General features: G+C 48.7%; 3 protein-coding genes across 4 annotated transcripts; all 3 read left to right on the top strand.

The window, feature by feature from the left end:
- The first annotated feature begins 411 nt into the window (after positions 1–411).
- Positions 412–8,863, top strand: LOC309326465 (caspase recruitment domain-containing protein 8-like). Its single transcript, XM_081835243.1, has 11 exons — positions 412–943; positions 1,463–1,692; positions 1,798–1,944; positions 3,120–3,184; positions 3,565–3,788; positions 4,876–5,129; positions 5,528–5,656; positions 6,135–6,273; positions 6,388–6,423; positions 6,947–6,982; positions 7,815–8,863. Exons 1-11 carry the CDS (start codon positions 649–651, stop codon positions 8,093–8,095), a joined length of 1,836 nt encoding a protein of 611 aa, XP_081691369.1. The 5' UTR covers positions 412–648; the 3' UTR covers positions 8,096–8,863.
- A 1,451-nt stretch (positions 8,864–10,314) lies between these two features.
- Positions 10,315–21,011, top strand: LOC309326499 (uncharacterized protein). Of its 2 annotated transcripts, XR_014150306.1 has the most exons (3): positions 10,315–10,868; positions 11,428–12,005; positions 20,974–21,011. XR_014150306.1 is itself a non-coding variant. In XM_081835306.1 (2 exons), the coding sequence occupies exons 1-2, from the start codon at positions 10,592–10,594 to the stop codon at positions 11,856–11,858; spliced, it is 708 nt and encodes a 235-aa protein (XP_081691432.1). In that variant the 5' UTR covers positions 10,315–10,591; the 3' UTR covers positions 11,859–12,467. The 2 variants fall into 2 exon arrangements, 1 of the variants encoding a protein (XP_081691432.1); XM_081835306.1 differs by lacking the exon at positions 20,974–21,011 and having other exon boundaries at positions 11,428–12,467.
- LOC309328433 (uncharacterized protein) lies at positions 12,631–20,967 on the top strand (the record flags this gene model as incomplete). Its single annotated transcript, XM_081838433.1, has 3 exons — positions 12,631–12,684; positions 18,602–19,104; positions 19,698–20,967. The coding sequence occupies 3 exons, from the start codon at positions 12,631–12,633 to the stop codon at positions 20,851–20,853; spliced, it is 1,713 nt and encodes a 570-aa protein (XP_081694559.1). The 3' UTR covers positions 20,854–20,967.
- Positions 21,012–27,686: the final 6,675 nt, after the last annotated feature.

The following is a 27,686-nucleotide window of genomic DNA, read 5'->3' as shown; positions in this document are numbered from 1 at the left end:
ATCCCGGGGACAAAAAACCCCTTCCCTTCTACCACAATGTAGGAAAAACCTCTCTCAGAAAAGCTTAAGCAGACTTCAGAGTCCTTTCCCTCGGAGCCCTTCCGAAGCCGCGCAACTTGCGCGCCTGCCGAAGCGCACGGCTGGGCGGGGGCGGAAAAGAGAGAGCAGCGGGAAGAAAAAGCCCTTCAGGCCATCTCGTCCCCGCCGTCGAGTCTGCTGGTGTCTGAAGCGAAAATGCTCCTCTGGTTCCCCAGGCGATTGGGGGCGGTAGGCGGGGAAGGCGAGAGTCTCAAGATCCCAGCGCAAGGGATGAGGAAGTCGCGTGCTAAGGAGAGAAACCGAAACGTCGCAGAAAGCCTCCAGGAAGGCTTCGGTGTCCTCGCAGGGACTGCGCACCTGCTTAAGCGCAGGGATCGGGCAGGAGCCAGCCGAGGCAATCGCGGGCTCCGTCCCCGCCGTCGAGTCCCCTGGTGTCTGAAGCGGGGCTCTGCCTCTCGGGACTTCGACGGGGCGAGCGACTGAAAGAGAACAGGGAAGGCGGCTGGGAGAGGCCAGAAACCCGCGCAGAGCTTCCCCGCCCGAGGGATGTGGAAGTAGCCCGTTAAGGAGAAGGAAGCCGCTCTTGCAGGGCCTTTGGGTGGGGGGGAAATGCTGTCGGTGAAATGTTTTCTGAGCTGCGCTGGGGACGGGAGCTTCTCTGAAGAGGATTCTTTCCGCTCGGGCAGAGCATCCCGGCCGCCAAGTCTCCGCTTGTTCCGTGGCGCCAGCCGTGGCCCCCTGAGTCTCACCCCGGCGCGCTCCGAGGAGGGCGAGCTGGAGAAGTTCCCGGTCGAGCTGCTCCGCCACACCTGCGAGAGCAGCGCCGTGGAGGTGGCGGCCGAGGCGCGGAGGACCATCGACGGCCGGCGCCAGGCGGACAAGCGCCTCCTCCGCAGCAGGCAAGGTAAGGACCTCGGGAAGGGGAGCCGTTGCTTCGCCCGGATCTCCTATGGAAACGTTGGCCGGGAGAGGGGAGGTTTGCTTTCCGGGGTCCAGTTGTACAAGCGCGTGGCGACAAAATTGGAGGGGCGACTTGGGAATCCCCTGCCTCTCTTCCTATATCCCCGCTTTGCTCTCCTTCTCCCATTCATTATTCCATTGCATCACCTCAACATGGGCATTAAACGGCAGGGACGAAATTTCGAATATATTGTATCTCGCTTCTATGCGTTATTCTGAAGAACACTTTCTTACTCAACCTTCCTTTGCAACAGTTATTTTTGGGAAATGGCAAGCCGGGCTAGGAAAGACTTGCCTCTATCTGCGGCCTTGGAGAGTCACTTGACCTTGAAAGTTGGCCCTGGGAAATTAGGCAGCCAAGCGGTAGGATCCAGTACAAGAAAGCTTCTCATACCCTGTTGAGGTTCTCGTTCTTTTTCTGCTGATGTCAAAACAAACAAGCAAACAAACGTTTCTACAACAGGTAATTTGCAAAATGTCACAATATCTAGTGATGAGATGATCCACACGGGAAGGAAACACCTATGGAAAATTCCTGAAAAGGACCCAGAACACATTTTCGAAGAATGTGAGAAAGGTCACAAATTGCCGATTAGAACTGAGGAAATGGGGATGAAAACTTGTCACCAATTTGTGGAATGCGTAGAAATGGACAATTGGAAACAAAGGCGGTCGTACAAAATGCACCACAATGTGAGTTTGGTTTAGGGTTCTTCCTAATCCTCAAGGACAATGAAATTTCTCCTTCGTTCACAATACAGCTATGTGGGATTATAAATAATTGTACTTATTTTACAGAGTGGAATCAAATTTCAATCCAGATTCCTGCCCACTCGGTGCTGCAGTGAGAAAAAAACCCAGTTTGTAGAAGAAGAAAGCAGTAGTCAGACAGATGAGACTGCAGATTTTGGGGGAAGTGTCCCGTGTAGCCGGTGTCCCAGTAAGGTAAGGGACTGGACTCAATCTGATTTGCATTACCACCCACAGGAATGAGGAATACATGGATACTTTCAAGGTGAATCTACCAAACTTGAAATTCAAGTTTACTGTGGAAAGTAATCTGTTTGTGGGAATGTTAAGGAAGGTAGGAGAGGATATATAGTTTTGATATTATCCCTCCTCAGGCTAGTGAGAAAACAGCAGGAAGGGGGGGAAATCCCTTTGCACCTTATTGGAAGTAAGTTGATGATTCGTTAGAATCATTTAATTAAGCATCCAGTCTGCCTTGCCCAGTCTGGATTGTTCCTGGTAAGTTTCCCCTTTATTTCCCTCTTAAAATAATAATAACACAACACAGTCTTCTTTAAGAGTAAGAATAAAGTTTTACTCACATTCAGTTCACAGCAGTAATCTGAAGGCAGGCTTTATCTTGTGGTTACAGTGAAAAGAAGTCTGAGCTACAGTGAAAAGAAATCTCAGACTTTCTGTTTGTGGGCTCCATCCTATGTGAAGGTTGAGCCATGCACTGGCTGAGAGCCAGGAGAGCAAAAGTCCAAGAGAGAGATGGTGGTGTGGCCAGCCCTTTTATCTGGTCAGCTGAGGTCATGCCCATCTTCCTGGTCACACACAGGGGCAGGAAGCTCCAGAGCAGGTTTGACAGGAAGTCCTCTCTGTCTGGAGCCACATTCCTCTGTGTGTCCATTCTAGGCAACAGGAAAATGCTGTACTTGACTGCTCTAGTAATAATACATCCCACACTTTTTAGAACCGTTGGTGTTGGTTTGTGTGTGTGTGTCAATAGATAGTGGTAAAGCAGTTTCCATACAGTTGGCAATGGAAGTAAATAAGTAAATAGAATTGCAATTGACTTTCTGTACTATCACACTGTGATTTCAGTTTCGGGTAGAATCATCAGTCCTATTCACATTTTACAGACAGTCCACTGAATGTTATCAATTTGAAATCCACACTTTTTTCTGGTGCTTTAACATTTTTTAATCAATGTACATTCAGCTTGTAGTGGAGTTCTTCAATTTCAGCCCACTTTCATGGAATGTCTCCTACACTAAACTGCCTGTTGAGGATTTGGGGGAAGAAAGACATTCTCATTTTCAGATGAGGTTGGGTGGGGGGTGGGGGGTGCATTGGCATCAATATTAATCATTACTGCTTTGTTAAAGGCTCTTCCAGGAAAAATCAACCCGGAGGTTGTTCTGGATTTACAAGGGAATCATGCATCCTACAAGTGAGTAATTTATCTCACACATTTTTCAGCCTACCTTCTGGGGAATGTTCTGTAGACTCGGCTCATGTGGGTCTCACAATCATTATAAATGTTGGTGTTCTCTAAAGCACACCCAGTTTACATCTGTAGCTGCACATTTATGTGGTAGATCAGTAGCAGTGACCAAGCTCTACTGTATTTCAAGGAAGCTGTGGGTCAGCTACTATATCAGATGCAGGAAAACCAAGGAAGAATAACCACAATTTTCAGGCAGTGTTAAACTTTTACTACATGATATGTTTTACCAAGCAAGCACATAGGACACGAGTTATGATTTCTCTTAACAGCAAAGGAATGTGTTCCACCCCTTCCCCATTTGACTTTTTCTTGCTTGCTTTCAGGTTATGCTTTACTGAGCCTGGCTCTTTCCGTTGCTGTTATACTGATCTCATATTTGAGGTGAGGGGCGCTGTGACCGTCACATACCAATTTGACTCATGGCCTAAACACCTGAACAGGTGGGATGCATGGAAGTTGATGGTTGCCGGCCCTTTGCTCAACATCCAAGCAGATCCAGTCGAGTCTGTGTCAGCTATTCAACTCCCTCACTTCTTGTGTCTTGCAGGTATGGTAAAAGAAAGATTCCATAACCATTGTAACAGGAATCCTAAATGGGATTGACTATCATGGCATTCTGCATGAGAGGGAGAAGTAGGCTTCCTAACTTAAGCTCTTATTCTCCCCCACTTGTAACATGCTTGTCCCTCTTAAACCATTTTGATTGTGAGAATAGCAGGGCAATAAATAGGCATTAAACGTTGGATTTGACTAACATTTACTCAGAGTAAACCCACTGAAAGGAATGACTAAATGGGTCAATTGATTTCAATGGGTAAAGATTAGTCATTTGGGAGGTAGGACAGGATACACATCTAATAAATAATAAATGGTAGTTGAATAGTTCATGTTAACTTGAGCATGCACCTCTTGAGTGTTTACACACTCTTCCAAGGACAAAATACCTCTGCTGTCTATAGCCCATGTTTTCTGGTTTCCACCTTGGTAAATCACTGCTCTTGATTTGCATTTTGGGAAGACGTGCAGATGCTCCTTGAACTTTAGTTCCCATTCCTTACTACCAATTCAGATAATAAATGCTGCTGTGTGGTTTGAATTGCAGCTATTATATTCCAAGGACCGCCAGATCCATTGTAGGTGCAGAAAGTGAATCTCAATCCAGACAAAACTGTTGATTAGTGGAAGGAGAGTTCTAAGGGGCTGGCAGAGAAGTCTAGAGGACCATCTCTGGCCCCCAAGACTGAGGATACCCACTTTTGCTGCAGTGCCTCAGCTAAGGAACTTCTTGTTGCAGTAGAGCCAGTTCATGTCTTACGGTATTGGAATCTGGGCAACAGAGAGCAGATGCTAATTTGAGACAATCTGTGCTAGACATAAAGCAGCATCTATTATCACAGGCTATCAAAAAAAGCAAGCCAGTTATGCAAAAAAAAAAAAAGGGCTGGATAAATTGATGATCAGCCATCACTTGAAACAGCATATCACCATTCCAGTGTACAGTATTTTGAACCTTTTGGAGTCTTCAGGAATGGGTGAACTAAAGGTCGTAAGAACTAGGTGCCTACCTTAGGGCAGTGGGTCTGCAGGCTAACTACTATTAAACTGTGTTTCATTTGCATTCCTTTCTCTGATAGGTAAAAAGGGTTCCCAAGTCCTCATAGCACATTTTGTCGGTAGGATGATGAGTCTGCAGAAGCCAGACAGAGTGGGACCACTTCATGCTGTGTTGGAAAACCCCAAGTTATCTCCCTGTGGAGCAGTTTTCAAAAAGTTTTGGTTTAAGCAAAAGATAAAGGTGCACGCTGTGGCCCTGCTCTATGAAAAGCTGGAAGTCTCTGCTCCAATATTCCACCTCTACCTCCTCCCCAATGACTCTTCCTTTAAAAAGGTAACCAGGAATCTCCAGTTCTACTAGGTTCTACAAATTTGCAAGATGATTAGCTTGATCCTGTTGATCAGAGCAAGGATCTGGTCTGAAGGCATATGAAGCCATCATCTTGCTGAGGCCAAGCAGGTCAGGGTTTGGTCAGTGCCTGGGTGGGGGGTTAATTAGGAACTGCATGTGTGGTTTCTTGGATTCCATGGTGGGGAAAAAACAGGGAATCCATTGACCAAGATTCAGTATTGAGTGTCAAAGTGACCTAGGTTTCCTTATATGTTGTTAGTCTCGGAAGCGTTTACCCAGAGAATATCTGAACCTCTGCCAGTTCAGTTTGTTGGAAAATCCTCCAGCAGTTTGTCATCTTCTTTGCATGTCTCAAAAGTGACTTTGTTTGCTCGTTCCAGGCTGTCCATGAGTATGAAGTGAAGTGCCATTCACGAAAAATGCAAAAAAATCCTGTGACCATGAAACCTCTTAAGATTGGCTCTTGCTTCTTTGTGCAGAAGTTAGATGGTGTCACAATCTATCCGAAGGTACAGTGCGAAGAGGGTGAAAGGTTTTGCTGGGAGGGTACCTAGCCTGTGAGGTATGAGAATAGGAGAAACTCAGCTCAGACCTCTTCAGCCATTTGCTTACCCTCTTGAATGGAGGGCTGGGTGGAAAGCTGACACTTCAACATTCGCACATAGAATCATAGAGTCGGAAGGAACTTTGGGAGTCATCTTTTCCACCTGCCTCTACAGTCCACCTCCGTGCCCAGTGCAAGCTCTCCAAAGAAGGATGCAAATACCTGTTAAATCCCTTTGGAGATGACTGTGCAGCCTCTTCTTAAATAATGCCAGTGAAGTTGGGGCCACCACCTCCCAAGGCACTGTCCCAATGGTAACAACTGTTACCATGAGGAAGTTTTCCAAAAGGTTTTGCCAAAATCCACCTCCTTGCAATTTCCACCCATTGTTTTAGTCCTGCTCACTGGACCAACAGAAGTCCATCTTTCACTCATTCTTACAGGAACTGAAGTTAAACTACCTGAATGCAGACATGAAACAGCAGTACATTAAACTGTGTGCTCAGCACATGCAGGATGAACTGGAGCTCAACCTGATAAATAAGAAGGATGAACTTGTGTGGAGGGCCTGTGTGAGACACGGTGAGCATTGATTGAAAGAGGACAAAAGGTTGGACCATCCATTGGGAAGCAGGCTAATGGAGGACATTCCAGCCACATTTCCCCTCTGATTTCCCTTTTTCTGTTATCTTTCAGATGAGTTGACTTCTTCTGTTCTGCCCGCAGCACAAGGTAAGTATTATTTAATTATTTTAATTGTTTATTCACTTCCCCTGTGTTTGTGCTTGTATCCGATCCTTCTTCCCAATAGGTGCAAAGAGTAAGCATTTGATAAAGTATTAGATACTAAGGCAATGCAACACACGCCCCAACTGAAATATGATTCAGGATCAACTTTGGTGATCCAGATCTGGTTCAGTTCACATTAATATGGATCTGGCCCAACCCAATATGGAGTCCTGATCTGAATTGAAATCCAGGAAAAAACAAATCTTCAAAAATGTCATTTGCTGCATTCGGAAACCAAAAGAGCTATAGCCTTTTGTTTGTTTGTTATTTCACATAGGTGGTGAAACTTGGGAAACATGAGGGGATTAACATTGCCAAATTTCAGACAGGGTAACTCTGGGTTAGCCACCTTTAAACATTTGATCAAGGAAGGACTCCATGATTTGACCAAAGCTTGAGATGAAGGATTGATAAGGACATCCCAATCATAGTTTGTCTAACTTCCCTCTTTTATGTCCCCTTTCAGAAGACTTGACGCCTTCTGTTTTGCACTCAGTACAAGGTCAGTAGGAATCTATAAGATGGTCTCATGTAACCAGGTCTTCTCCCAAGGACAAAGGTCTCTTGCATACTAAATTGTCATGGATTTAGAAGGCAGATAGTCAGTAGAATTTTATGGTCTTACAGGTGGTTTTTGAAAACATATGTAAGTAACAAGTGTGGCTCACCCAAATCTGCCCACCTGCAAAGTCCTATTTTGCACTTGGTAACTGACATAGTGTCAGTGGATAAGGTGGGGTGGCCCATATCGGTGAACTCCTTCTGGAGCTCAGTAAGTTAGTATTAACTGTTTTAGTAATTGTCATTTTGCAAATAACCACAGAGATAGATATGAAGCCAGGCATTGCACGTCCTGGTCAAGGATGCCAGCAGACCAATGCAGTTCTTGCCTTTCCATGGCTGCTGACAGACCAGTGAGCTTTCCATTACTACTGTCCCAGGGGCAAAATTGTTGTGGAAGTAGAGGTTCTTGGAGGCAAGCTAAGTCCTGGATCACCTCCTACCAGAGTCAAAACAAAAAAATTCCTTCCAGTAGCACCTTAAAGACCAACTAAGTCAGTTCTTGGTATGAGCTTTCGTGTGCATGCACACTTCTTCAGATATTCTTCAGATATTCTTCAGATATCGTATCTGAAGAAGTGTGCATGCACACGAAAGCTCATACCAAGAACTGACTTAGTTGGTCTTTAAGGTGCTACTGGAAGGAATTTTTTTGTTTTGACTATGGCAGACCAACACGGCTACCTATCTGTAACTCCTACCAGAGGTCAGTCTCTTGCAGCATCTTCTATACCTTCCCTTTAAATGTGAATTGTTTATCTTTTGTGTGACAGATGCTCATCCACCCAGCTCCTCTGACTGCCATTTCATTGAACAGCACCGGGAACAGCTGATCCAGCGGACCACCAACGTTGCAGCCGTCCTGGATATGCTGCATGGCCAAATCCTGGATGAAGAACAGTACCAAAAAATCTCTTCAAGGGAAACTAACCAAGAAAAAATGAGGGAACTCTACACGCTGGTGCCTGGCTGGAACCACTATTGCAAGGATCAGCTCTACAAGGCATTGAAGGCCAAAAACAGGTTCCTTATTGCTGACCTTGAATGGAGCTGAGGCTGCAGAAATGGAGAGATCTATCCCTGGGGATCCAGCTGCATGCATTAAATGATCTCATGCCTTACCTTTGGACTCCTGTGTTTTTAACATGGAGTACTGAATTAAGGAAATCAGCCCTGAGTGCTCACTGAAAAGACAGTTCCTGAAGCTGAGGCTTCAATACTTTGGCCACCTCATGAGAAGAGAAGACTCCCTGGAAAAGACCCTGATGTTGGGAAAGACTGAGGGCACAAGGAGAAGGGGACGACAGAGGACAAGATGGTTGGATAATGTTCTTGAAATTACCAACATGAGTTTGACCAAACTGCGGGAGGCAGTGGAAGACTGGCGTGCTCTGGTCCATGGAGTCATGAAGAGTCAGAAATGACTAAACAACAACTACTGAATCCATTAAGCTGTTCAAAGCAGAATTTCCTACTGCCTAAGCCTCCATCCTCTTCCTATCTTACTCCTGGTCCACACACACCCGCAGCTGGGGCTCTGCTTTGAATCTGTTCGTCTATGCAAAGACCGTGGGAAGGACAATTTGAATACTGCCTCCAGGGCCTACCCGCTATACGATGAATTCAGCGATATCCTTCCCACCCGACCCTTCCCTCAAGGCCCTCAACCGGGCTATTCTAAGCGCCACCGGGCGCCTTCGGCGGGCTCTGGAGTGCCAGTTCCCCGGGCAGCACTTCGGCAGAGGCCGGGAAGGAGAGCCCCGAGGAGCCCTTCCGCGCGCCGAAGGCACAGGCGGGAGAGGAGAAGGAAATTCTCCACTAGAGAGGAGGACAAGGCTGCCGCGCCCGACGCAAGGAGCCCCCCCCCAAGCCCCGCCTCCTCCCTTCCGGAGGAGAGAAAGCGAAAGCGGAAGCTGTTAGAGCAGAGGAGCTTCCTCAGACGGGAGGAAAGCGAAAGCAAAATGAGAATTGGAGCCCGGAGCTCCGGACCCGCCCCCTTCCGCCCGCGCGGCCAATCGGAGCCGACGCGAACGGCCAGGGAAGCCTTGGAATCAGAGCGTGTTCCTTTAGCGCCACCTGCTGGGCTCCGCCGCACTGTCGGGGAAGGACGCGACCCGAGTGCCTGCCTCTCCCCGGCTGCTCGGCGCCCCACGGGACTTGCAGGAGTCGGATCTGGGAAAGTTCAAAGGCGGATTCCATGCGCTCGTCTGGGTTCCCAGAATGGGCGCAGCCAAGGGAGGCAGGTGTCCCCCCAATCAACCCAGCCAGATGGGCGGGGTATAAATAATAAATAAATAAGTGTGTGTGCGCGCGCATAAAGCTTTCACCTGTTGAATATCTGCCTGTCATGCGTCAAAAGCCTCTGACATGGAGAAAAAGAGATTAAGCGGCGGGCCCGAGATTCGCTCCGTCAGTCTATCAGAAAACTCGAGCGGAATATATGAAAATCTCGCGCCTTAGGTTTATAGAAAAGGGCCGAGTATCCCGCCAAGTATCCCTATTTTCAAAGGACAGTCCCGGATTTACAGGTTACTGATTTGATCCTGGAATGCCCCGCTTTTCTATTTTCATCGGAGAAATATTGGCGGGTATGGAGTTTTGCTACCCCCAAGCCAAGGAGATATAAGTAACCAGGGAACCTTTAGAAGAAACCTAAAGGCAGCCTAAAGTCTTTCTTAAAGTTTAATGTTTTGTTATGTTTTTATATATGTTGGAAGCCACTCAGAGTGGCTGGGGCAACCTGGTCTGATGGCCGGGGTATAAATAATAACGTTGTTGTTATTGTTGTTGTTCCCTTATTTTCATCAGAGAAATGTTGGAGGGTTTACCTGCACAACTTGGCACAGGCGCAGCAAGATCAGGTGGTATCTGGTGCGGAAAATTTCTTGTCAAGCCCCCCCCCCCCATTGATTTTTTAATTTTTTTATTATTATTATTTTTGCCTGGAAAAATGGTTTGACTTTATTTCATATTTTCTTACAAAGGAATGTGGATTCTGGGCCTCTGATAACAAGTAGGCGACTGTGGACAGATATTTAAATCTACAGGATGGATTGTGTTTTGACTTGTGTTATTTTATTTATAGCAGGCAGGTACAACTCTCAAACAACTGCGATCTACTCCCACTATAAAAAAAATCTGGCAGTGACAAAAGTTGTTCAGCTTTTTTGGGGGAGCCAGAGTTATTGAGCTTTTTGGGGGGTGGGAGAGATGGCGGGGCCTCCCAGGAGACTGCCTGCCGCCCTGCAGCTACACCTGCCTTGCTCCGCCCCTGCCTGAGCGCCTTCTGTTATCAAAGGATTATAATGGGAGAAACCGTCTCTGCCCAGCCTGCTAAGAAAACAGACAGAGAAAAGCGCGAGAGCCTCGTGGGAGCGTTTCCACCACTTTTTGGAGCTTTCACTCAGGCCACGCCTCTCTCCTCCCGCTGCGCCAATCCGAGTCCTACATCCCCATCCCTCACCCCACCCCAGGCACGATGCCTGCCTGCTTTCACTTTTGCAGTTTCCGCCAAGCAAGGTCCATTTCTTGCTGGCTCTGAAGGTGCGCCATGGCGAGGAGCGCGAAGGACCGCCTGCTGGGCTGCCTGGAGAACTTGAACGAGGGCGAGATGAGGAGGTTCAAGGCTAAGCTGAACGAGATCAGCGTGCGCAGGGGCTACCAAAACATCCCCCGAGGGCAGCTGCAGAAGGCGGATGCGCTGGACCTCAAAGATCTGCTCATCAGCTTCTACGCCGAGGAGTACGCGGTGCAGCTGACCGCCAAGGTGCTCAGAGCCATCAACTGCAAGGACCGCGCCGAGGAGCTCCTGGCCGCCACTGGGAAAAGTAAGGAGCGGCTGGGGAGGGAGCGCAGCGGCCAGGGTGATCTTGCGCCCCCGGAAGGAGGGTCCAGATTGCGCCCCCTACCCACGGAGAAATTAGCTCTCTCCTCCAACCCTCCCCCCTTCCACCCATTCAATTCCTTACGCATTTCACCTTGCAAGGAATTCTTTCGCAGACAATCCAATATTTAATTTATTATTTCTTAGTAAAATGTTTCCGGGGGCTGCGAAGGACTCTCCAGCGCAGCCAGCAGGTAGAGCCCCTTCTTGATTGGGGTCCACCCCTTTTCGACTTCCCTGAGCCCAGGAGAGCCCCCCCCTCCGCGCCCCAACCCCCCGGGTGTTTCCTTTCCTGATTTAGCAGAGGAAGGTTTTCTTCCGCCTTTGAAAGGGCGTTGCCGGCAGCTTCCTGGCCCCGCTTGATTCCTCTGAGCGGCCAATGTCCCCCCCCCCCCCGTTCGGGGCAGCTGTCGACGGATCTTTCTCCGCTCCCCTGAGGGCCCTGGGTCAGTCGGTTCCGCGGGACAGCCGCTCCAGTGCCCTTCTTGTCCTTCCTCCTCCAGGGCTCAGGATGCCTTGCAAGGGCCAGGGGAAGAAGGTGCCGCCGGCGCAGGCAGCCGGGACAGAACGCTCACCCCAGAGAGGAGGCACAGCCCAGAGAGGAGGAGCAGCCCCCCGAGGATCAGGCGCAGCCAAGAGAGGACGCGCAGCCCCCCCAGGATCGGGCGCAGCCAAGAGAGGACGCGCAGCCCCCCCAGGATCGGGCGCAGCCAAGAGAGGACGCGCAGCCCCCCCAGGATCGGGCGCAGCCCAGAGTGGAGGCGCAGCCCCCCCAGGATCGGGCGCAGCCAAGAGAGGACGCGCAGCCCCCCCAGGATCGGGCGCAGCCAAGAAAGGACGCGCAGCCCCCCCAGGATCGGGCGCAGCCCAGAGTGGAGGCGCAGACCCCGGAGGACCGCTCACAGCCCAGAGTGCTTTCTGGCTACCCATTTAGCTTTGGCCCTGGCAGCGGTGGATACTAAGGATCGCGAAGGTGGGTCTGGAGGGGAGCGAAACTTTTGCCTCGTCCCGAGTTCGGCGAGTTGCCGCGAAATGAGATACTCGGGTGGTTTAAAGCGGCAGTAGAGTAAAGGTGGTTGAGGTTCATTCGCGCTTTTGCTATACATTTTGGGGAAGGGGGACGACTTACTTAGCAAAACTGGGGAGTGGGCTCTTCCACTGAAAGCCTCGTCTTGCCGCATAACTGCCCTTTTCGCTTCTCTCTCTATCTCACTTTGTAACTGAACCAGAAAAACCACAACACAATGGCAGGAAATTGCCTACGTCACACAGTTTCCTATGTAATTTTCTTAACCTGTCACCAAGCAATTACTGGCTAAACTGGCCTACTGCGCAATTGTTGTCGTGATTGTTTTATTATTATTGCAATAACAACATAAGGGCTCAGGGTCCCTTCCAACTCTACAGTTCTAGGATTCTAGGTTTTTTTTATTTTTTAAAAAAATCATCTTTATTGGTTTGTCATAAATTCTCAAAAATCTTTCTCATACATGTCAACATCCACAATAAGGAAATAAAATCTCAAAACATTCAACATTCAAAATGTGTACTTAAATAAAAAAGGGAGGGGATCCTCTACATGCAGCTGTAGGGGCTACAGAGGGATCCCACCACCGTCCGAACTATGTATAGCGCATGTGCGGCGGCGCTACATACAGTGCATGCTGCACATGCGCGCTGTGTAGCAATGCCCCACCCAAGGTGTCATGACGCCATCGTTCACCCCTGACTTTAGCACCTCCTGCTGGGTGCATCGTTGGGCAAGGACAAGACCCAAGAGCCTTCTTCTCCCCTGCTGCTCAGCGCCCTGGGGGGCTTGCAGAAGTCGGATCTGGGGAGGTTCAAAGATGGATTCCACGTGCTCCCGCTACGGGGTGTGGGCGGGTTTGTCTGGCTTCCCAGCATGGGTGCAGCCAGGGGGGACAGGGGAGCAGTGTAGGATGTGAAACACAAGAGCAGTCAAGTACAACATTCCTAGAGTGAACATGTTTACACATGGGGAGGAATGTTTGTCCAGCCAGCAGGTAAACTTCCTGTATCCTTCTGGGCTGGGACAGACTTCCTCTGCAGGTGGGTGTGGCCTCACCTGTGCAGGTAATGACAAAAGCACAGGGCAGGGCAGCCATCTCTCTCTCTTTCACCGCATCGAAGAAACATCTACTAAGCCAAAGATGCCCTCTTGGCTTCCAACCAAAAGAGGACAAAGGGACTGTCTTCTTATGAGATAGATTCCAAGTGTATGTTACTTCATTAAGCTAAGTCTGCCTTCTGGGATCCGATTGTGAACAGAATCTGAGTAAACTCTCTTTATACTTTTGTAGAAGACTGTGTCGTGTCTTATCTTTTATGAGGGAATAAAGGGGGAAATACCAGAACAGTTATTTATAGAGGCTATAGCGAGCCTGAGCAAACGCATCCCGCTGCAAAGTTTAAAAATAAGGGGAATGTTACTCTGCTGAATTGTGGAACTTGTTAACACAAGTTGGATAAGGATATAATCAGTCAATATATCCTCTCCTGCATCCCTGAACATTCCCACAAGCAGATGCCCCCCAATCAATACAAATCAATACAAATCTGAAGTTCTGCCCCCCCCCCCCCCGTGGGAATGTTCCGGGATGCAGGAGAGGATATATTGTTTGATTATAGCCTTTCAAACTTGTGTTAACAAGTTCCACAATTTTAGCAGAGTAACATTCCCCATTTTAAACTCACAGCGGATGCGTTTGCTCAGGCTCACTAAAGCCTCCATAATAACTGTTCTGGTATTTTCCCCTTATTTCCTCATAAAAGATAAGACACAACACAGTCTTCTATAAAAGTATAAAAAGAGTTTCTCACATTCTGATCCCAGAAGGCAGACTTAGCTTAGAAAAGTAACATACAGCCGGAAACTATCTCATAAGGAGACAGTCCTCCGTCCTCTCTTGGCTGGAGGCACAAGCACAAGACACACACTTTTCTAATAAACAAAAAGCCTGTCTCTTTGTATGCGATTTCTGTATGTAAAGTATAAAACTGATCAATGAACTCTGTATTTGCATGCTACCGGCAACCGACTAATCAGAAGCTCAGGATTTTGACAGCTAGCCAATTGCAGTTACCGAACAGCGCCCCCTATCGGGTGGAATTCAGAGCCCACAGAGCAGCTCTTGATGCATTGTATCTAAAACTGCCAAAATGTTTCTTTTTAACCAAACAGCTTAGGAAAAGATACCTAGCTTTAGAAATTTATATAAAATCAGTACTTTGACTGATTCTTTCAATTCCAACGTCATTTTAACCCTCAAGGAAAGGACTCTTTATGCCTTTCACTCCCACCATGACTGCAGAAGCAGGAACTCATGTAGGCACCAGGAGTTGGGCATCCCACCATCAGGGCCTGCGGCTCCTAAGCCTTCCTGGGGCCCTCAGGGGAAAGGGGAGGCCACCCGCAAAACAGTGAGGCTCCCCCACCCCCAGAAAGCAGCCCAGGAGCACGGGGCAACGGCGCAAAGACTCACTCAGTCCGAAACTTCTCTGGACATGATCCACCCCAAGGCGACTGCTTTCAAATCTCAACCATTTCATGGTGGGAGAAGCGGTGGCTGGCAATATAGGTTTCCTTGTGAGTAAGCCTCCAGTTGAACCCTGTTGTTGTTGTTGTTGTTGTTGTTGTTGTTGTTGTTGTTGTTGTTGTTGTTTCCTCCACCCTCGCCCCTTGAAGGCTCCCATCTTGCCTCCCCCTGCACCTGCCCCTGAACCCACCTACACTTTCGCCACAATTCCCAGAGATCAATCCTTCTTGCAAGGGTGAGCTGCACATGGGGCGGGCACAGAGGATTGTTATTATGTCTTCATATGTAAAACCACAGAATTCAAAGAGGGTGCACTTTCTTTTCCCCCATGACTGTATGAAATTACATTATAGCAAAAAAACAACAACCACAGGCTTACCTTCAAAGATGAAATCTAAACCTGTGGCACATTTTCTTTCCTCGGCGTAAGTGAATGTATAAATGGTAATCATTACAAAAACCCAAGACTGAGGCCTTCTATGGGAGTGAAATTACCTAGTCATGAGTTAACACAGCTTAACAGGTGACTCCTCAGCTTTAATGAGGAACTAGCCTTGAAATACAATTAAAGAAACGTGTGATAACCTACCTAACAAGGTTCTGGTAGCAGCTATTGTTATGGTCTTGGGTTATGCCTGAACCCACCTACACTTTAGCTACAATTCCCAGAGCTCAATCCCTCTTGCATAGGTGAGCTGCACATGGGGCAGGCACAATCCGCTGCATGCTGTGATGTTGGCTTGGCTGTGGGGCAAGCTGCGAGGGGAGCCCAATCCACCTCATGCTGCAGTGTTGGTGGCGGGGTAGGTGATCCTCGCGCACTGCATTGCGGCGGCGGGCCGAGCCCCTTGCAGTGTTCCTTTTTGTCACTCCACTCAGGGATGACACCCGGGGCAGCCTGCACCCCCATCCCTTCGTACGCCCCTGCCCTGAGGGCAAGGAAATGTAAAGACTGTTATTGTTCTTTTGGTGGTGGGTACTTAAGAGGCATTGGGAAAGGTGTCTGGAAAAGTCAGCAAATGTTGAACTTCTGTAAGCCTTGTATACCCCTCCACTTTTATGACATGTTAAAGGTAAAGGGACTCCTGACCATTAGGTCCAGTCACGGGTGACTCTGGGGTTGTGGCGCTCATCTTGCTTTACTGGCTGAGGGAGCCGGCGTACAGCTTCCGGGTCATGTGGCCAGCATGACTAAGCTGCTTTCTGGCAAACTAGCGCAGCACATGAAAATGCCGTTTACCTTCCCACTGGAGCGCTACCTATTTATCTACTTGCACTTTGATGTGCTTTTGAGCTGCTAGGTTGGGAGAAGCAGAGACCAAGCTGTGGGATGTAAACACAGGAGCAGTCAATGACAACATTCCTAGAGTGTACATGTTAGAACATGGGGAGGGATGTCTGTCTAGCAAGCAGGTAAACTTCCTGGGGACGGACTCCGCATGTGACCAGAGGTGGGTGTGGCCTCACCTGTGCAGGTAATGATAAAAGCACAGGGCAGGCAGCCACTCTCTCTCTCTGCCATCTTCCTTCGATGAGGAAACATCTAAGGGTGCTCTCTTGGCTCCCAGTCAAGAGAGGAGATAAGGACTATCTTCGCATAAGATAGATTCTGAATGTATGTAACCTTTTTAAGCTGTCTGCCTTCTGGGATCATATTGTGAACAGAACGTGAGTAAACTCTTTTATACTTTTATAAAGACTGTGTCATGTCTTGTATTTTAAGAGGGAACAAAAGGGGAAATTACCAGAGTAATTATTATAGAGGTTCTAGCGAACCTGTGCAAGCATTACCGTTGCGAACTTAAAGGGGAATGTCTATAAACTCTGCTGATATTTTGGGAACTTGTTAGCACAAGTTGGATTAGGATATAATCTCACAATATATCCTCTCCTGCACCCCAGAACATTCCCACACAAGCAACAGGAGCTCACCCCATCGCAGGGATTCGAACCGCCAGCCTTCTGATGAGCAAGCCCTAGGCTCTGTGGTTTAACCCACAGTAGCAATTATGTATAAGTGATGCTGGGTGAAATGTATTGTGGGGATTTGGGAAAAGTTTTAAAAGTCAATGTTGCCCCATGCTCAGGGTTCTTACTCTCGTGGGGACCTGTTGTGCAACAATAAAGATCTTGGTCTACTAACAGCTGTTTTGTTCTGGTTTTCGGCTGGAACTTCCTTCCTTTCTGATCACACATACCCACGGGCTCAGTCCTGATGAGCTGGGCAGTTGAATCGCCTCTCAACCCAGAATTTTCCTTATCAGAAGGAAATCGGTGTGATTATTGGATAGATTTCTACCCAAAACTTTGCCTTCTCTCTCTTTTTTTACAAGGATAAAGCTGCCTTCACCTTAAAGCACCTAATTCTTTTCCTCCCCTTAGTTGCTAGATTGCTTATCACTCATAGTTAGAAAGAGGCCGTGACTATAACATTGGAAAGTCCACCCAAGGGCAGGGCAGGGGAGCCAACTTGAATAAAATTTTGGTGGGGACGGGGAAAAGGTAAGCCCTGCCTTGCATAATTGATCACATGATGTGGTGCATGCACACCATTTGAATGACACAGCCCATCAACTGTGTGGGGTAGGTGAGGTAAGGCTCATATATTTTATTGGGGGACCTGGGGACCCAGAACTTCGCTCCTATGAGGCAGGGTGAAGTGTCTGCCTCAGGCAGCATGATCCACAGATACAGCAGATCCTGATGTAGATCTTTATTCTTTGTTCTTGATGTCAATCTTCACTCTTCCCTGATCAGGAGGGGTGGCATTTTGCAGTTCACCTCAGGCAGTGCCACAGCTGGGGGAGACTGACTAGCTAGCCTGGTTTTTTGCCCCAGGGGAAACCTCCAAAGGGACGCCACTGAAGCTCCCAACCTCTGTGTGTATGTGTGTGTGTGTGTGTGCGTGTGCGTGCGCAAATGCACATGGGAGTGTGCCAAACTGGGTCTTCGATTTGGGTGAAATAACCGGTTCAGGAATATTTGGACCATTACAATTTCAAAGAAAATTTGTTGGCCTCTGTCTGCCTTGAGAGACAATGGAGTGAACTTCCAGGACACTTTTGCAGGGTAAAGAAAACCACAGACCTTTTTCGCCACCTTGTGGAACTTTATTTTATGTGCATCAGGCAGCAATTTGCAGATACGTTTATTAATAGCTGGTACAAAAATTTGGAATGTAAAACTGTAATGCTCTTGATTCAGGACTGACATTATGTGAATGTGTGTTTTGTTTGTATACAATCTGTGGCACTCCAATGTTGGAAATAGTTATTTTTGTTTCTTTGCTGTATGATTTCTTAATCCTTAATGAAATGCCAAAAAAATATATGCTATGGGTCAGCAGTGCAAGTTCAATGTACCTTGTGTTGCGTTAGGTTCATGTTACGTCTTTTCAGCTTGCAAATGCGGCCAATCCAGAAGTGTATACTTCTGGGTTTCGGCGCGCATGTGTGCGCAGAAACATTCTGCATGCTTTGCTCTATTGCACTCCGTGCTTGCGAAGAACAGCACCCCAGAACGGATCGTGTCCGCAACTAGAGGTACCACTATATCATGTTAAAGTGCTGGTTTATTTGTTATTTTGTTTATTTGTTACATTTATTATAATGTTGGCATGATTCAACTATTTTATAGTTTTCTCTGACTTTGTGTATTTTGTTTCTACGCTGCATTGAGAGGACACTGACTTGCATGAAAGAAGAAAGAATGTGAGCTTTGTCTCCCAAGCTCAATTCCATACATTCCCACTGGTAGCATAAGTGTCCATACATTCCCACTGGTAACATAGCATCTATGCCACGCCGCGTTGAGGCAGTAATTGATGCAAAAGGGGCCCAAACCAAGTACTGAGTACATGTGCATGTTTCTACTTCTCAGAGGTCCAATATTGCTCTATTTGCAGTCCTTGTTTTGCTGATTTCATTTAATATTCTAATTTTCTGAGATTGTTAATTTGGGGTTTTCATCAGCTGTACGCCATAAACATCACAATTATAACAAATAAAGGCCTGACATATCTCGCTTTGCATGTCATGAGTCTATCTCATATATTAGTTTCACCTTTTAAGTTGAAATACTGAAATAGATGAACTTTCCCACAATATTCTAATTTTCCGAGTTTCACCTATACGTCTCCGCCCAGCGCGCTGAGAAAACAGAGAGAGAAAAGCGCAAGAGCCTCGCGTTTCCGCCACTTTTTGTCGCTTTCAGTCAGGCCACGCCTCTCTCCTCCGGCCGCAACCATCCGAGTTCTGCATCCCAACCCCCCAGGTACAATCGCTGCTTTCACTTTTGCAGCCTCCGGCGAAGCAAGGTCCATTTCTTGCTGGCGCTGAAGGTGCGCCATGGCGAGGAGCGCGCGGGACTGCCTGCTGGATTGCCTGGAGAACCTGAACGAGGGCGAGATGAGGAGGTTCAAGGCCAAGCTGAACGGGATCCGCGTGCGCAGGGGCAACGCCAACATCCCCCGAGGGCGGCTGCAGGAGGCGGAGACGCTGGACCTGACGAACATGCTGGTCAGCTTCTACACCGAGAAGTACGCCGTGCAGCTGACCGCCAAGGTGCTCAGAGCCATCAACTGCAAGGACCGCGCCGAGGAGCTCCTGATCGCCACCGGGAACAGTAAGGAGCGGCTGGGGAAGGAGCGCAGCGGCCAGGGCCGTAGCTAGGTGATCCTGCGCCCTGGCAGAAACGTCCACAACTGCGTCCCCTAGCCACGGAAAAATCAGCGCCTCTTTCCGCCTCTCCTCCAACCCCTCCACCCATTCAATTCCTCAGGCACTTCACCTTGTAATGAATTGTTTCACAGACAACCCAATATTTAAAATATTATTTCTTAATAATAGGTTCTTGGGCGCTGCAAAGGACCCTCCAGCGCAGCCAGCAGGTAGAGGCCCTTCCTCCCTGGTGCCCGCTCCCTTTCGACTCCCCTGAGCCCCGGAGAGCCCTCCTTCACCCCCCCCCCGCCCATTAGGAGCGCGGCCAAAAGGCCGCTCCAACTTTCGTTTCATCTGCTTTTGAAAGGGCGTTGCCGGCAGGTTCCTCTGAGCGGCCAATGCCACCCTCCCAGTTCGACGGCTCAATGGCGGGGAACTCTGCTTACGGAGCAAAGAGGCGGTGGGTCCTCCTCCACTCCCCGAGGGCCCTGGGTCAGTCGGGTTCCCAGGGCAGCTGTGGGTCAGCCTCCACCGCCCTTTTTCTCTTTCTTCCTCCAGCGCTGCTGCGGGCGCGACCAGCGGGGAAAGGACGCGCAGCCCCCCGAGGATCGCTCGCAGCCCAGAAAAGACGCGCAGCCCCCCGAGGATCGCTCGCAGCCCAGAAAAGACGCGCAGCCCCCCCAGGATCGCTCGCAGCCCAGAGAGGACGGGCAGCTCCCCGAGGATCGCTCGCAGCCCAGAGAGGACGCGCAGCCCCCCGAGGATCGCTAGCAGCCCAGAGAGGACGCGCAGCTCCCCGAGGATCGCTAGCAGCCCAGAGAGGACGGGCAGCCCCCCGAGGATCGCTAGCAGCCCAGAGAGGACGCGCAGCTCCCCGAGGTTCGCTAGCAGCCCAGAGAGGACGCGCAGCCCCCCGAGGATCGCTAGCAGCCCAGAGAGGACGGGCAGCTCCCCGAGGATCGCTAGCAGCCCAGAGAGGACGGGCAGCCCCCCGAGGATCGCTAGCAGCCCAGAGAGGACGGGCAGCCACCCGAGGATCGCTAGCAGCCCAGAGAGGACGGGCAGCCCCCCGAGGATCGCTAGCAGCCCAGAGAGGACGCGCAGCTCCCCGAGGTTCGCTAGCAGCCCAGAGAGGACGCGCAGCCCCCCGAGGATCGCTAGCAGCCCAGAGAGGACGGGCAGCCCCCCGAGGATCGCTAGCAGCCCAGAGAGGACGGGCAGCCCCCCGAGGATCGCTAGCAGCCCAGAGAGGACGCGCAGCTCCCCGAGGATCGCTAGCAGCCCAGAGAGGACGGGCAGCCCCCCGAGGATCGCTAGCAGCCCAGAGAGGACGCGCAGCTCCCCGAGGTTCGCTAGCAGCCCAGAGAGGACGCGCAGCTCCCGGAGGATCGCTAGCAGCCCAGAGAGGACGGGCAGCTCCCCGAGGATCGCTAGCAGCCCAGAGAGGACGGGCAGCCCCCCGAGGATCGCTAGCAGCCCAGAGAGGACGCGCAGCCACCCGAGGATCGCTAGCAGCCCAGAAAGGATTCTCAGAGTTTCTGGGCGATGGGAGCCTCTCGCTGCCTCCGCAGAGCAGGAAACGGCCCCTAGGAGTGGAGCTGCTCCGCCGGGAGACCGATTGTACACCCCCCTGGCCTGCACCTTGGCCGTGACCTCTCTCGCCACCCTCAACCAGCGGCGTATCTCATCCCACGCTGGCGGCGGCGGATGTTAAGGATTGCGAAGGTGGGTCTGGAGGGGAGCGAAACTTTTGCCTTGCCCCGAATTCGGTGGGTTTGCAGCCAGATGACATAGGCCGCTGGTTGAAAGAGGCGGTAGAATAAAGCTGGTTGAGTTTCATCAGCGCTTTTGCTACATTTTGGGGAAGGGGGGTAGGGGAGTAGGCTCTTCCACAGGAGAGGCCACACCCACTTCTAGTCACATGCAGAGGAAGTCTGTCCCAGGAAGTTTACCTGCTGGCTGCACAAACATCCCTCCCCATGTCTAAACATGTACACTCTAGGAATGTTGTAATTGACTGCTCTTGTGTTTCACATCCCACAGTATTTACTCCAATTGTTAAATTCTTGGTACTCTTGGTCTCCTAACTGCCCTGTCAGCTTATCCATCTCTGCCTATTCCATCAACTTCACTTGCCAGTCCCTGCCGGTAGCAAAATGTGCCTGGCGCCTGGGGAAATTCGAACACTGGTTCCCCTAAGTATGCTGATATCACCCCCTTGTTTCTCGGCAATGCTATTTTGACTCCACTTCTGTTGTTACTTGTTAATTTAAAAACGATTTCATTTAAAATCTGATTAAAATTTAGAGACACACAATTCATTTATTTTTAAATCGTCCCATTTCCTTTAAATTGTCCCATTTCTCTGCTCATCTTTGCAGAAAAAGATGGTGAAATGTGTGTTGTCACCTGGTACTCAGCAAAAAGATATGCTCTCCTCCCAATCAGGAAAAAGTAATGTTAAGTGATCTGCCCTAATTGTGGTCTGTGGTGAGCCTGTGCTAAGCCCCTCTAGTGAACTGTGGAGATCATAGAGTCATAGAATGACAGGGAAGGTGGGAGGGACTGTGTGACTTTCCCATGTTTACTAATATGATTTTTGCTGAGGAAGTTAAGGTTTTGACAGAATCCAGACACTTTTAGTGACTTTTGCTGATAATCCACGCGGTTAAAGCATATAGTGGCAAATTAATTAACTGATCGTTTATTGTCCTTTAACACACATCAGGTAGACTCAGTTACAGATAGGTAGCCGTGTGGGTCTGCCAAGGTAGACTCATTAAGTGAGCCATCTTTGCTGCCCTGATATCTCCAATCTATTATCTGTTAATCCCTATTGTGAATACTATTCCCTGCTCACACCTCCCAGCTCCCTTCAAAGGAATAAGGAAGGTGCACAAAGGGTGAAATTGAAAGGTTTTTGTCATGACAGCAGATGATCTTGTAAATTGCTTTTAAAACTCCCATCAGCCCCAGCCAGCAAAGCCAGTGATCAGGGGTGATGGGAGTTATGGTGCAGAATAACAATAAATGTTATGAACTAAAATAAAGTTTTGAATACACAGCTTTTGATGCAAATCACTCTGGTACAAGGAACCACCTTTGCCTCTCCTTTTTGTCATTCCATTTTATCCGACAGTTCTTGTCAATGTTCCCTAAGATGTACCAACGCAATGTGAATTTTTATGAAACTGGGGGGAAACCATGCTTCATCAACTCAGGACTTTGTTACATATAAAAAGGATATGGAAAAGGAATGTTTGTGAAGTGATGTTATATGTGCCTGGATGGATTTTAGTAAGTGTGACCTTTCCAATTCCAAGCCTGCTGTGTCCTCATTTGGTGAGAAGCTTGTGTGGAGTGGGGTTCAGCAACCCAGGAATTTCCTTGGAGATCAGTTCTGAGAAATCCAGGACGGGGGGTGGGGGGTCTCATTGTACAAGCAACTGCCAGCAAATGTATCCTTGGATTTCTTCAAGGCTATTATTGGGCTGGTCCCAGAGTATGTTCTGACGGGACACGAGGCTACAAAAATGATACAATTATACACTATATAAAATAACTAAAATACCTTGCTGAAGCTGGTCAGTGCCTGGATAGAACTATAATATAATCTTGGGTTTTATGATGGTAGAAAGGTGGCATATGAATGTAGGAGAATAAACAAAAATAAAACTAACAGTACAATTTCATGCATTTATACTCAAAAGTGAGTCTTGTTATGCCACTAACTTCATCCACTGTCCTAAACACATTTACCAGCAGTTTGAAAGCACGCCAGTGCAAGTAGATAAATAGGTACTGCTGAGGCTGGAAGGTAAACCCCATTTCCATGCGCTCTGGTTTCCATCACGGTGTTCCGTTATGCCAGAAGCGGTTTAGTCCTGCTGGCCACATGACCTGGAAAGCTGAGGGCAGACAAACACTGGCTCCCTTGGCCTGAAAGCGAGATGAGCGCTGCAACCCCATAGCCACCTTTGACTGGACCTAACAGTCCAGGGGTCCTTTACCTTTACCTTTTTTACTAGGAAGAAAGCCCTGCTTATTTGGGGGACTTATTTCTGAGTAAAACATCACAGAATTGTAGAGTTGGAAGGGGATCATCTACGCCAGGGGTCCTCAAACTTTTTAAAGGGGGCCACTTCCCTGTCCCTCAGACACTGTTGGGGGCTGGACTATAGTTTGGAGAAAATATGAACAAATTCCTATGCACACGTCACGTATTTTATTTGTGGTGCACAAAAACAGGAAAAACAATACAATATTTAAAATGAAGAACGATTTTAATCAACATAAACTTACAATTATTTCAATGGGAGGTATGGGCCTGCTTTTGGCTAATGAGATGATCAATATCCAGTTCCATATTTGTCACTGCTAGACGTAGCAAGTGATGCAAGCAGCTTTTGGCTCATTCCACCTGCTCATTCCAAGAACTCAGTCATGAAGAAATGGGTTTGCTTTTCCACCTCCTCCCTCCCACTCCATTTTCCTTTAGTGCTGTGTCTTCCCCACTGTAAGCCTGAGAAGGCAGTTTCTTTGCCCACATCTGCAAGCTGCAATGTGACAACACCCCCACCACACAGCACAACACAGCAACAGGATAAATAAACAACACTTTTTGACTTTGGGGGTTAAAATTAAACTGAAAGTTAATTGGATCGGCTGCACCTCTGCTTGTTTTCTGCAAAAAGCTAAAACAGCCCATAATGAGCCCTTCCCCAAAGCGACAATCCGTCAGCTAGACCTGCCAAGCTAGAACCCAAAATCCAACCAGCAAACAAAGCCTCCCTTCAGCATCCCAGCTCTAACCCCAGGGAAGCTGAACCAGTGGCCCTTAGGCAGCTCCTGGACTCCATCTCCCATCAGCCCCTGCTACCAGGTTGCGCTTGTGGGGGCTGATGGGAGTTGTAGTCCATGAGCAGCCGGAGAGTCCCACAGGCTTCCCACAGACCTGCCTGAGGCGAAAGAGCCCGTGAAGCCCTGCGTGAGCGCCGAGGCCGTGGGGCATCGAGTGGAGGCCGGCAGGAGCCGAACGTGTTCCCTCGGCCCGCAAGCGCAGGGCTCGCCCGTTCCCGGCAAGGGGAGGCAACTAGGCCTCAAAGGCCTCATGAGTAGGGGCGGCGTTTACGGTGGAGCCGGCCAAGGCCTTTGAGGCAAGAGTAAGCATGTGGCAGCAAGAGAGAGCAGGCGGGCAGGCAGAGGGATTGCCAGTCCAGCCCGTGAGGCAGCGGCAGCAGCAGCGGAGGTTTTCCCTGGGCCTGGGGGGAGCCTGCCTCTTGCGCCCGAAGATGGCGGGTGGTAGCAGCAATTGCCAGGCAGACCGGGTTCAGGACCCTGGCAGGCAAGATATGGCCCACAGGCCATAGTTTGAGGACCCCTGATAATTGCAGGCCAACTCCCTGCAATGGAGGAATATACAGCTCTCCCATTCAGGGATCGAACCTGCAACCTTTGTGTCATCAGCACCGCATTCTAACTAACTGAGCTATCCACATAGGAAGCTGCCTTACACTGAATGAATCCATTGGTCTAGCTCACACTCAGTATTATCTGCAATGATTTGCGGGAGCTCTCCAGGGCTTCAGACAGTCTCTCCTAGCCCTGCCTAGAGAAGCAAGGGATTGATTCTGGAACCTTCTGCATTAGATATTCTACTACTGAGCTATAGCCCTTGATCTGTCAGTATGGCTCCTCCTCTTATCACCAAGTAGCCCTAAGGATTAGGGCAACATTCCTTGCAAATGGAACAGTATAGGAAATTAGGGCATTGTCATGAAAACAAACATGTTGAACTGAATCCTAAGTATCTCTGGCTCTTGTTAGTCCTTGGGAAATGCACACTGATTCCCAGAGTGATTTAACAGTTGAGCCCTTTTATAGGGTTGCCATATTTCAATAAGTAAAATTCCTGACACCTACAGGAATGCATTGAGCTTCTTGGGGTGAAGAAAGTTCCCCCTTGACATCATTTTTACACCCCAAAGCCAGGAGATATCAGGAACATTGTGTAGTGACCGCTGAGGTGCTGGAAGCCATCAACTGCAAGGACCGCACTGAGGACCTCCTGGCCCCCACCAGGAACAATAAGGAGAGGCTGGGGAGAGCATTGCCTCATCCTAAGGATTCTGAAGGTGGGTCTGGAGGGGAGCAAAACTTTCCCCTAGTTCCGAGTTGTCATGGATTTAAAAAGCAGATAGTCAGTGGAATTTTATGTTTGAAAGGTTTTTCACCTGGTTTTTGAAGAACACAATATGTAAGTAACAAGTGTGGCTCACCCAAATCTGCCCACCTGCAAAGTCCTATTTTGCACTTGGTAACTGACATAGTGTCAGTGGATAAGCTGGGGTAGCCCATATTGGTGAACTCCTTCTGGAGCTCAGTAAGTTAGTATTAATTGTTTTAGTAATTGTCATTTTGTTAATAACCACAGAGATAGGATATGAAGCCAGGCATCACACGTCCTGGTCAAGGATGCCAGCAGACCAACACAGCTCTTGCCTTTCCATGGCTGCTGACAGACCAGTGAGGTTTCCATTACTACTGTCCCAGGAGCAAAATTGTTGCGGAAGTAGAGGCTCTTGGAGGCAAGCTAAGTCCTGGATGCTCCACTTCCTACCAGAGGTCAGTCTCTTGCAGCATCTTCTAAACCTCCCCCCCCCTTTAAATGTGAATTGTTCTTCTTTTGTGTGACAGATGCTCATCCATCCAGCTCCTCTGACTGCCACTTCATTGAACAGCACCGGGAACAGCTGATCCAGCGGACCACCAACGTTGCAGCCGTCCTGGATATGCTGCATGGCCAAATCCTGGATGAAGAACAGTACCAAAAAATCTCTTCGAGGGAAACTAACCAAGAAAAAAATGAAGGAACTCTACTTAAAATCACAGTATTATCTTGGAAAGTTAATTTAATGTTTTGGTGGTTCTTGTTTAATGGTGTTATTTTACCATTGAACCACATCGAGCGGGAGGAGCCCCAATCGCAACGAGGCTGCCTCGCCTGACACACCACCACCTGCAGAACCATCCTTGGTACAGAATTTGTATCCAGAAATGACCATGCCCCACCTGTTCTCTCCATTCCACCAGATTTTTAAATTTGCTTTTCATTCAAATTGGAAGAATAACAAAAGCGGAATGCATGTCAGTTACATAAAAAGCAAACTGTAAACAAAGCACCAGGGCGCAAAGAGAGGTGAGGTTTGATGTAAGTATAGGAGGCAAAACACAAAGAACATCAAAGCAAGGAAAGCGTATCCAAGAATGAAGCCCCAAAGAGGAAGGAGCTGGAAGTAAACCAAAGTTTCTTTGCATCTGTACTTGTTTTTATTGCCAAATAAAGTCATGCTTCATCGTGGTTTCAAGTGTGACTTCTTCATAGGTGTTATGAAAAGCCACCAGATGGCAGCAAAGTCCACTGGTTTAGCCTCACAAAACCTTCAGCTGATGTGTAAGCTTAGCCAAAACAGCAGTACAGTGGTACCTCGGTTTACGAACTTAATCCATTCTGGAAGTCCGTTCTTAAACCAAAGCGTTCTTAAACCAAAGCATACTTTCCCATAAAATGTAATGGAAAATGGATTAATCCGTTCCAGACGATGAAAAACAACCCCTAAAACAGCAATTTAACATGAATTTTACTATCTAACGAGGCCATTGATCCGTAAAATGAAAGCAATAAACAATGTACTGTACTGTAAAATCAATAAAACAGTATTAATGATTTTTTTTTAATGAAAACGTGATTTTTTTTTCTTACCTGCACTGATGATAGTCATTGTTTAGATGGGGGGTCGGCGTCCTCTTCCAGATTTACAGTCTGTGACTCCTCTCCTGCCATTCCGTCCCTTGCAAACTCCCATAAACAAAGGAACAAGACAGAATCTCAAAACTCCCCACTCACCCCCTCCCACAGGGTGGGTGGGCTTACCTGGCCAGGTGCCACCCAACTTGCTACTAGCTGGGGGTGGGGCGAGGGCTGGTAAAGGGCTGGTGCTTTTCATCCCAGGCTCACTTACCAGGTTCACCGCTGGACTTCGCTCTTGTTCTTGGTTAGAGAAGTGTTCCTCACCAGGGTGCTGGGCCTCCTGCGGGCGGAGCCCAGCAGTGGAGGCCAAATGGAGCCCACGAAGGCGCCAGGCCCTGGCTCCGGGCAGCGGCACGGCCTACTGAGGCCTCGTTTGTCTACCAAAAAAAGTTTGCAAGCAGTTCCAGGTTTGAAGTGTTCATAATCCAAAAAGTTTGTTAACTGGGCTGTTCATAACTTGAGGTACCACTGTATATACAACCTTTCTATTCTAGGAGTGCAAATTTATAACCACGAGGCTGCTAATGGTTCCTCTTGCACAGGGAGTCACTCCCTTGCTGGCTCACCCTCCGAAGAGCGTTTGGTTGCATCTGTGTGTGCGTAAAGCTTGCACCTGTTGAATGGCTGCCTGTCGTGCGTCGAAAGCCTCTGACATGGGAGGGAAAAAAATAAGTGGCGGGCCAGAGGTTCGCTCCGAAGGTCTATCAGAAAACTTGAGTGGAATGTATGAAAGTCTT

This window comes from Podarcis erhardii, assembly GCF_964252035.2.
Source record: "Podarcis erhardii genome assembly, chromosome: 13".
NCBI lineage: Eukaryota > Metazoa > Chordata > Lepidosauria > Squamata > Lacertidae > Podarcis > Podarcis erhardii.
The sequence above is the reverse complement of the archived record's forward strand: the minus strand, read 5'-3'. Positions and strand labels throughout refer to the sequence as shown.

Excerpts from the sequence above, each read along its gene's own strand:
- LOC309326499 (XM_081835306.1), top strand. The coding sequence starts at position 10,592 with ATGGCGAGGAGCGCGAAGGACCGCCTGCTGGGCTGCCTGGAGAACTTG. Across the intron at positions 10,869-11,427 it reads CCTGGCCGCCACTGGGAAAA|GGCTCAGGATGCCTTGCAAG; the intron begins GTAAGGAGCGGC and ends TTCCTCCTCCAG.
- LOC309326465 (XM_081835243.1), top strand. The coding sequence starts at position 649 with ATGCTGTCGGTGAAATGTTTTCTGAGCTGCGCTGGGGACGGGAGCTTC. Across the intron at positions 1,945-3,119 it reads GTAGCCGGTGTCCCAGTAAG|GCTCTTCCAGGAAAAATCAA; the intron begins GTAAGGGACTGG and ends GCTTTGTTAAAG. Across the intron at positions 3,789-4,875 it reads TCACTTCTTGTGTCTTGCAG|GTAAAAAGGGTTCCCAAGTC; the intron begins GTATGGTAAAAG and ends TTTCTCTGATAG.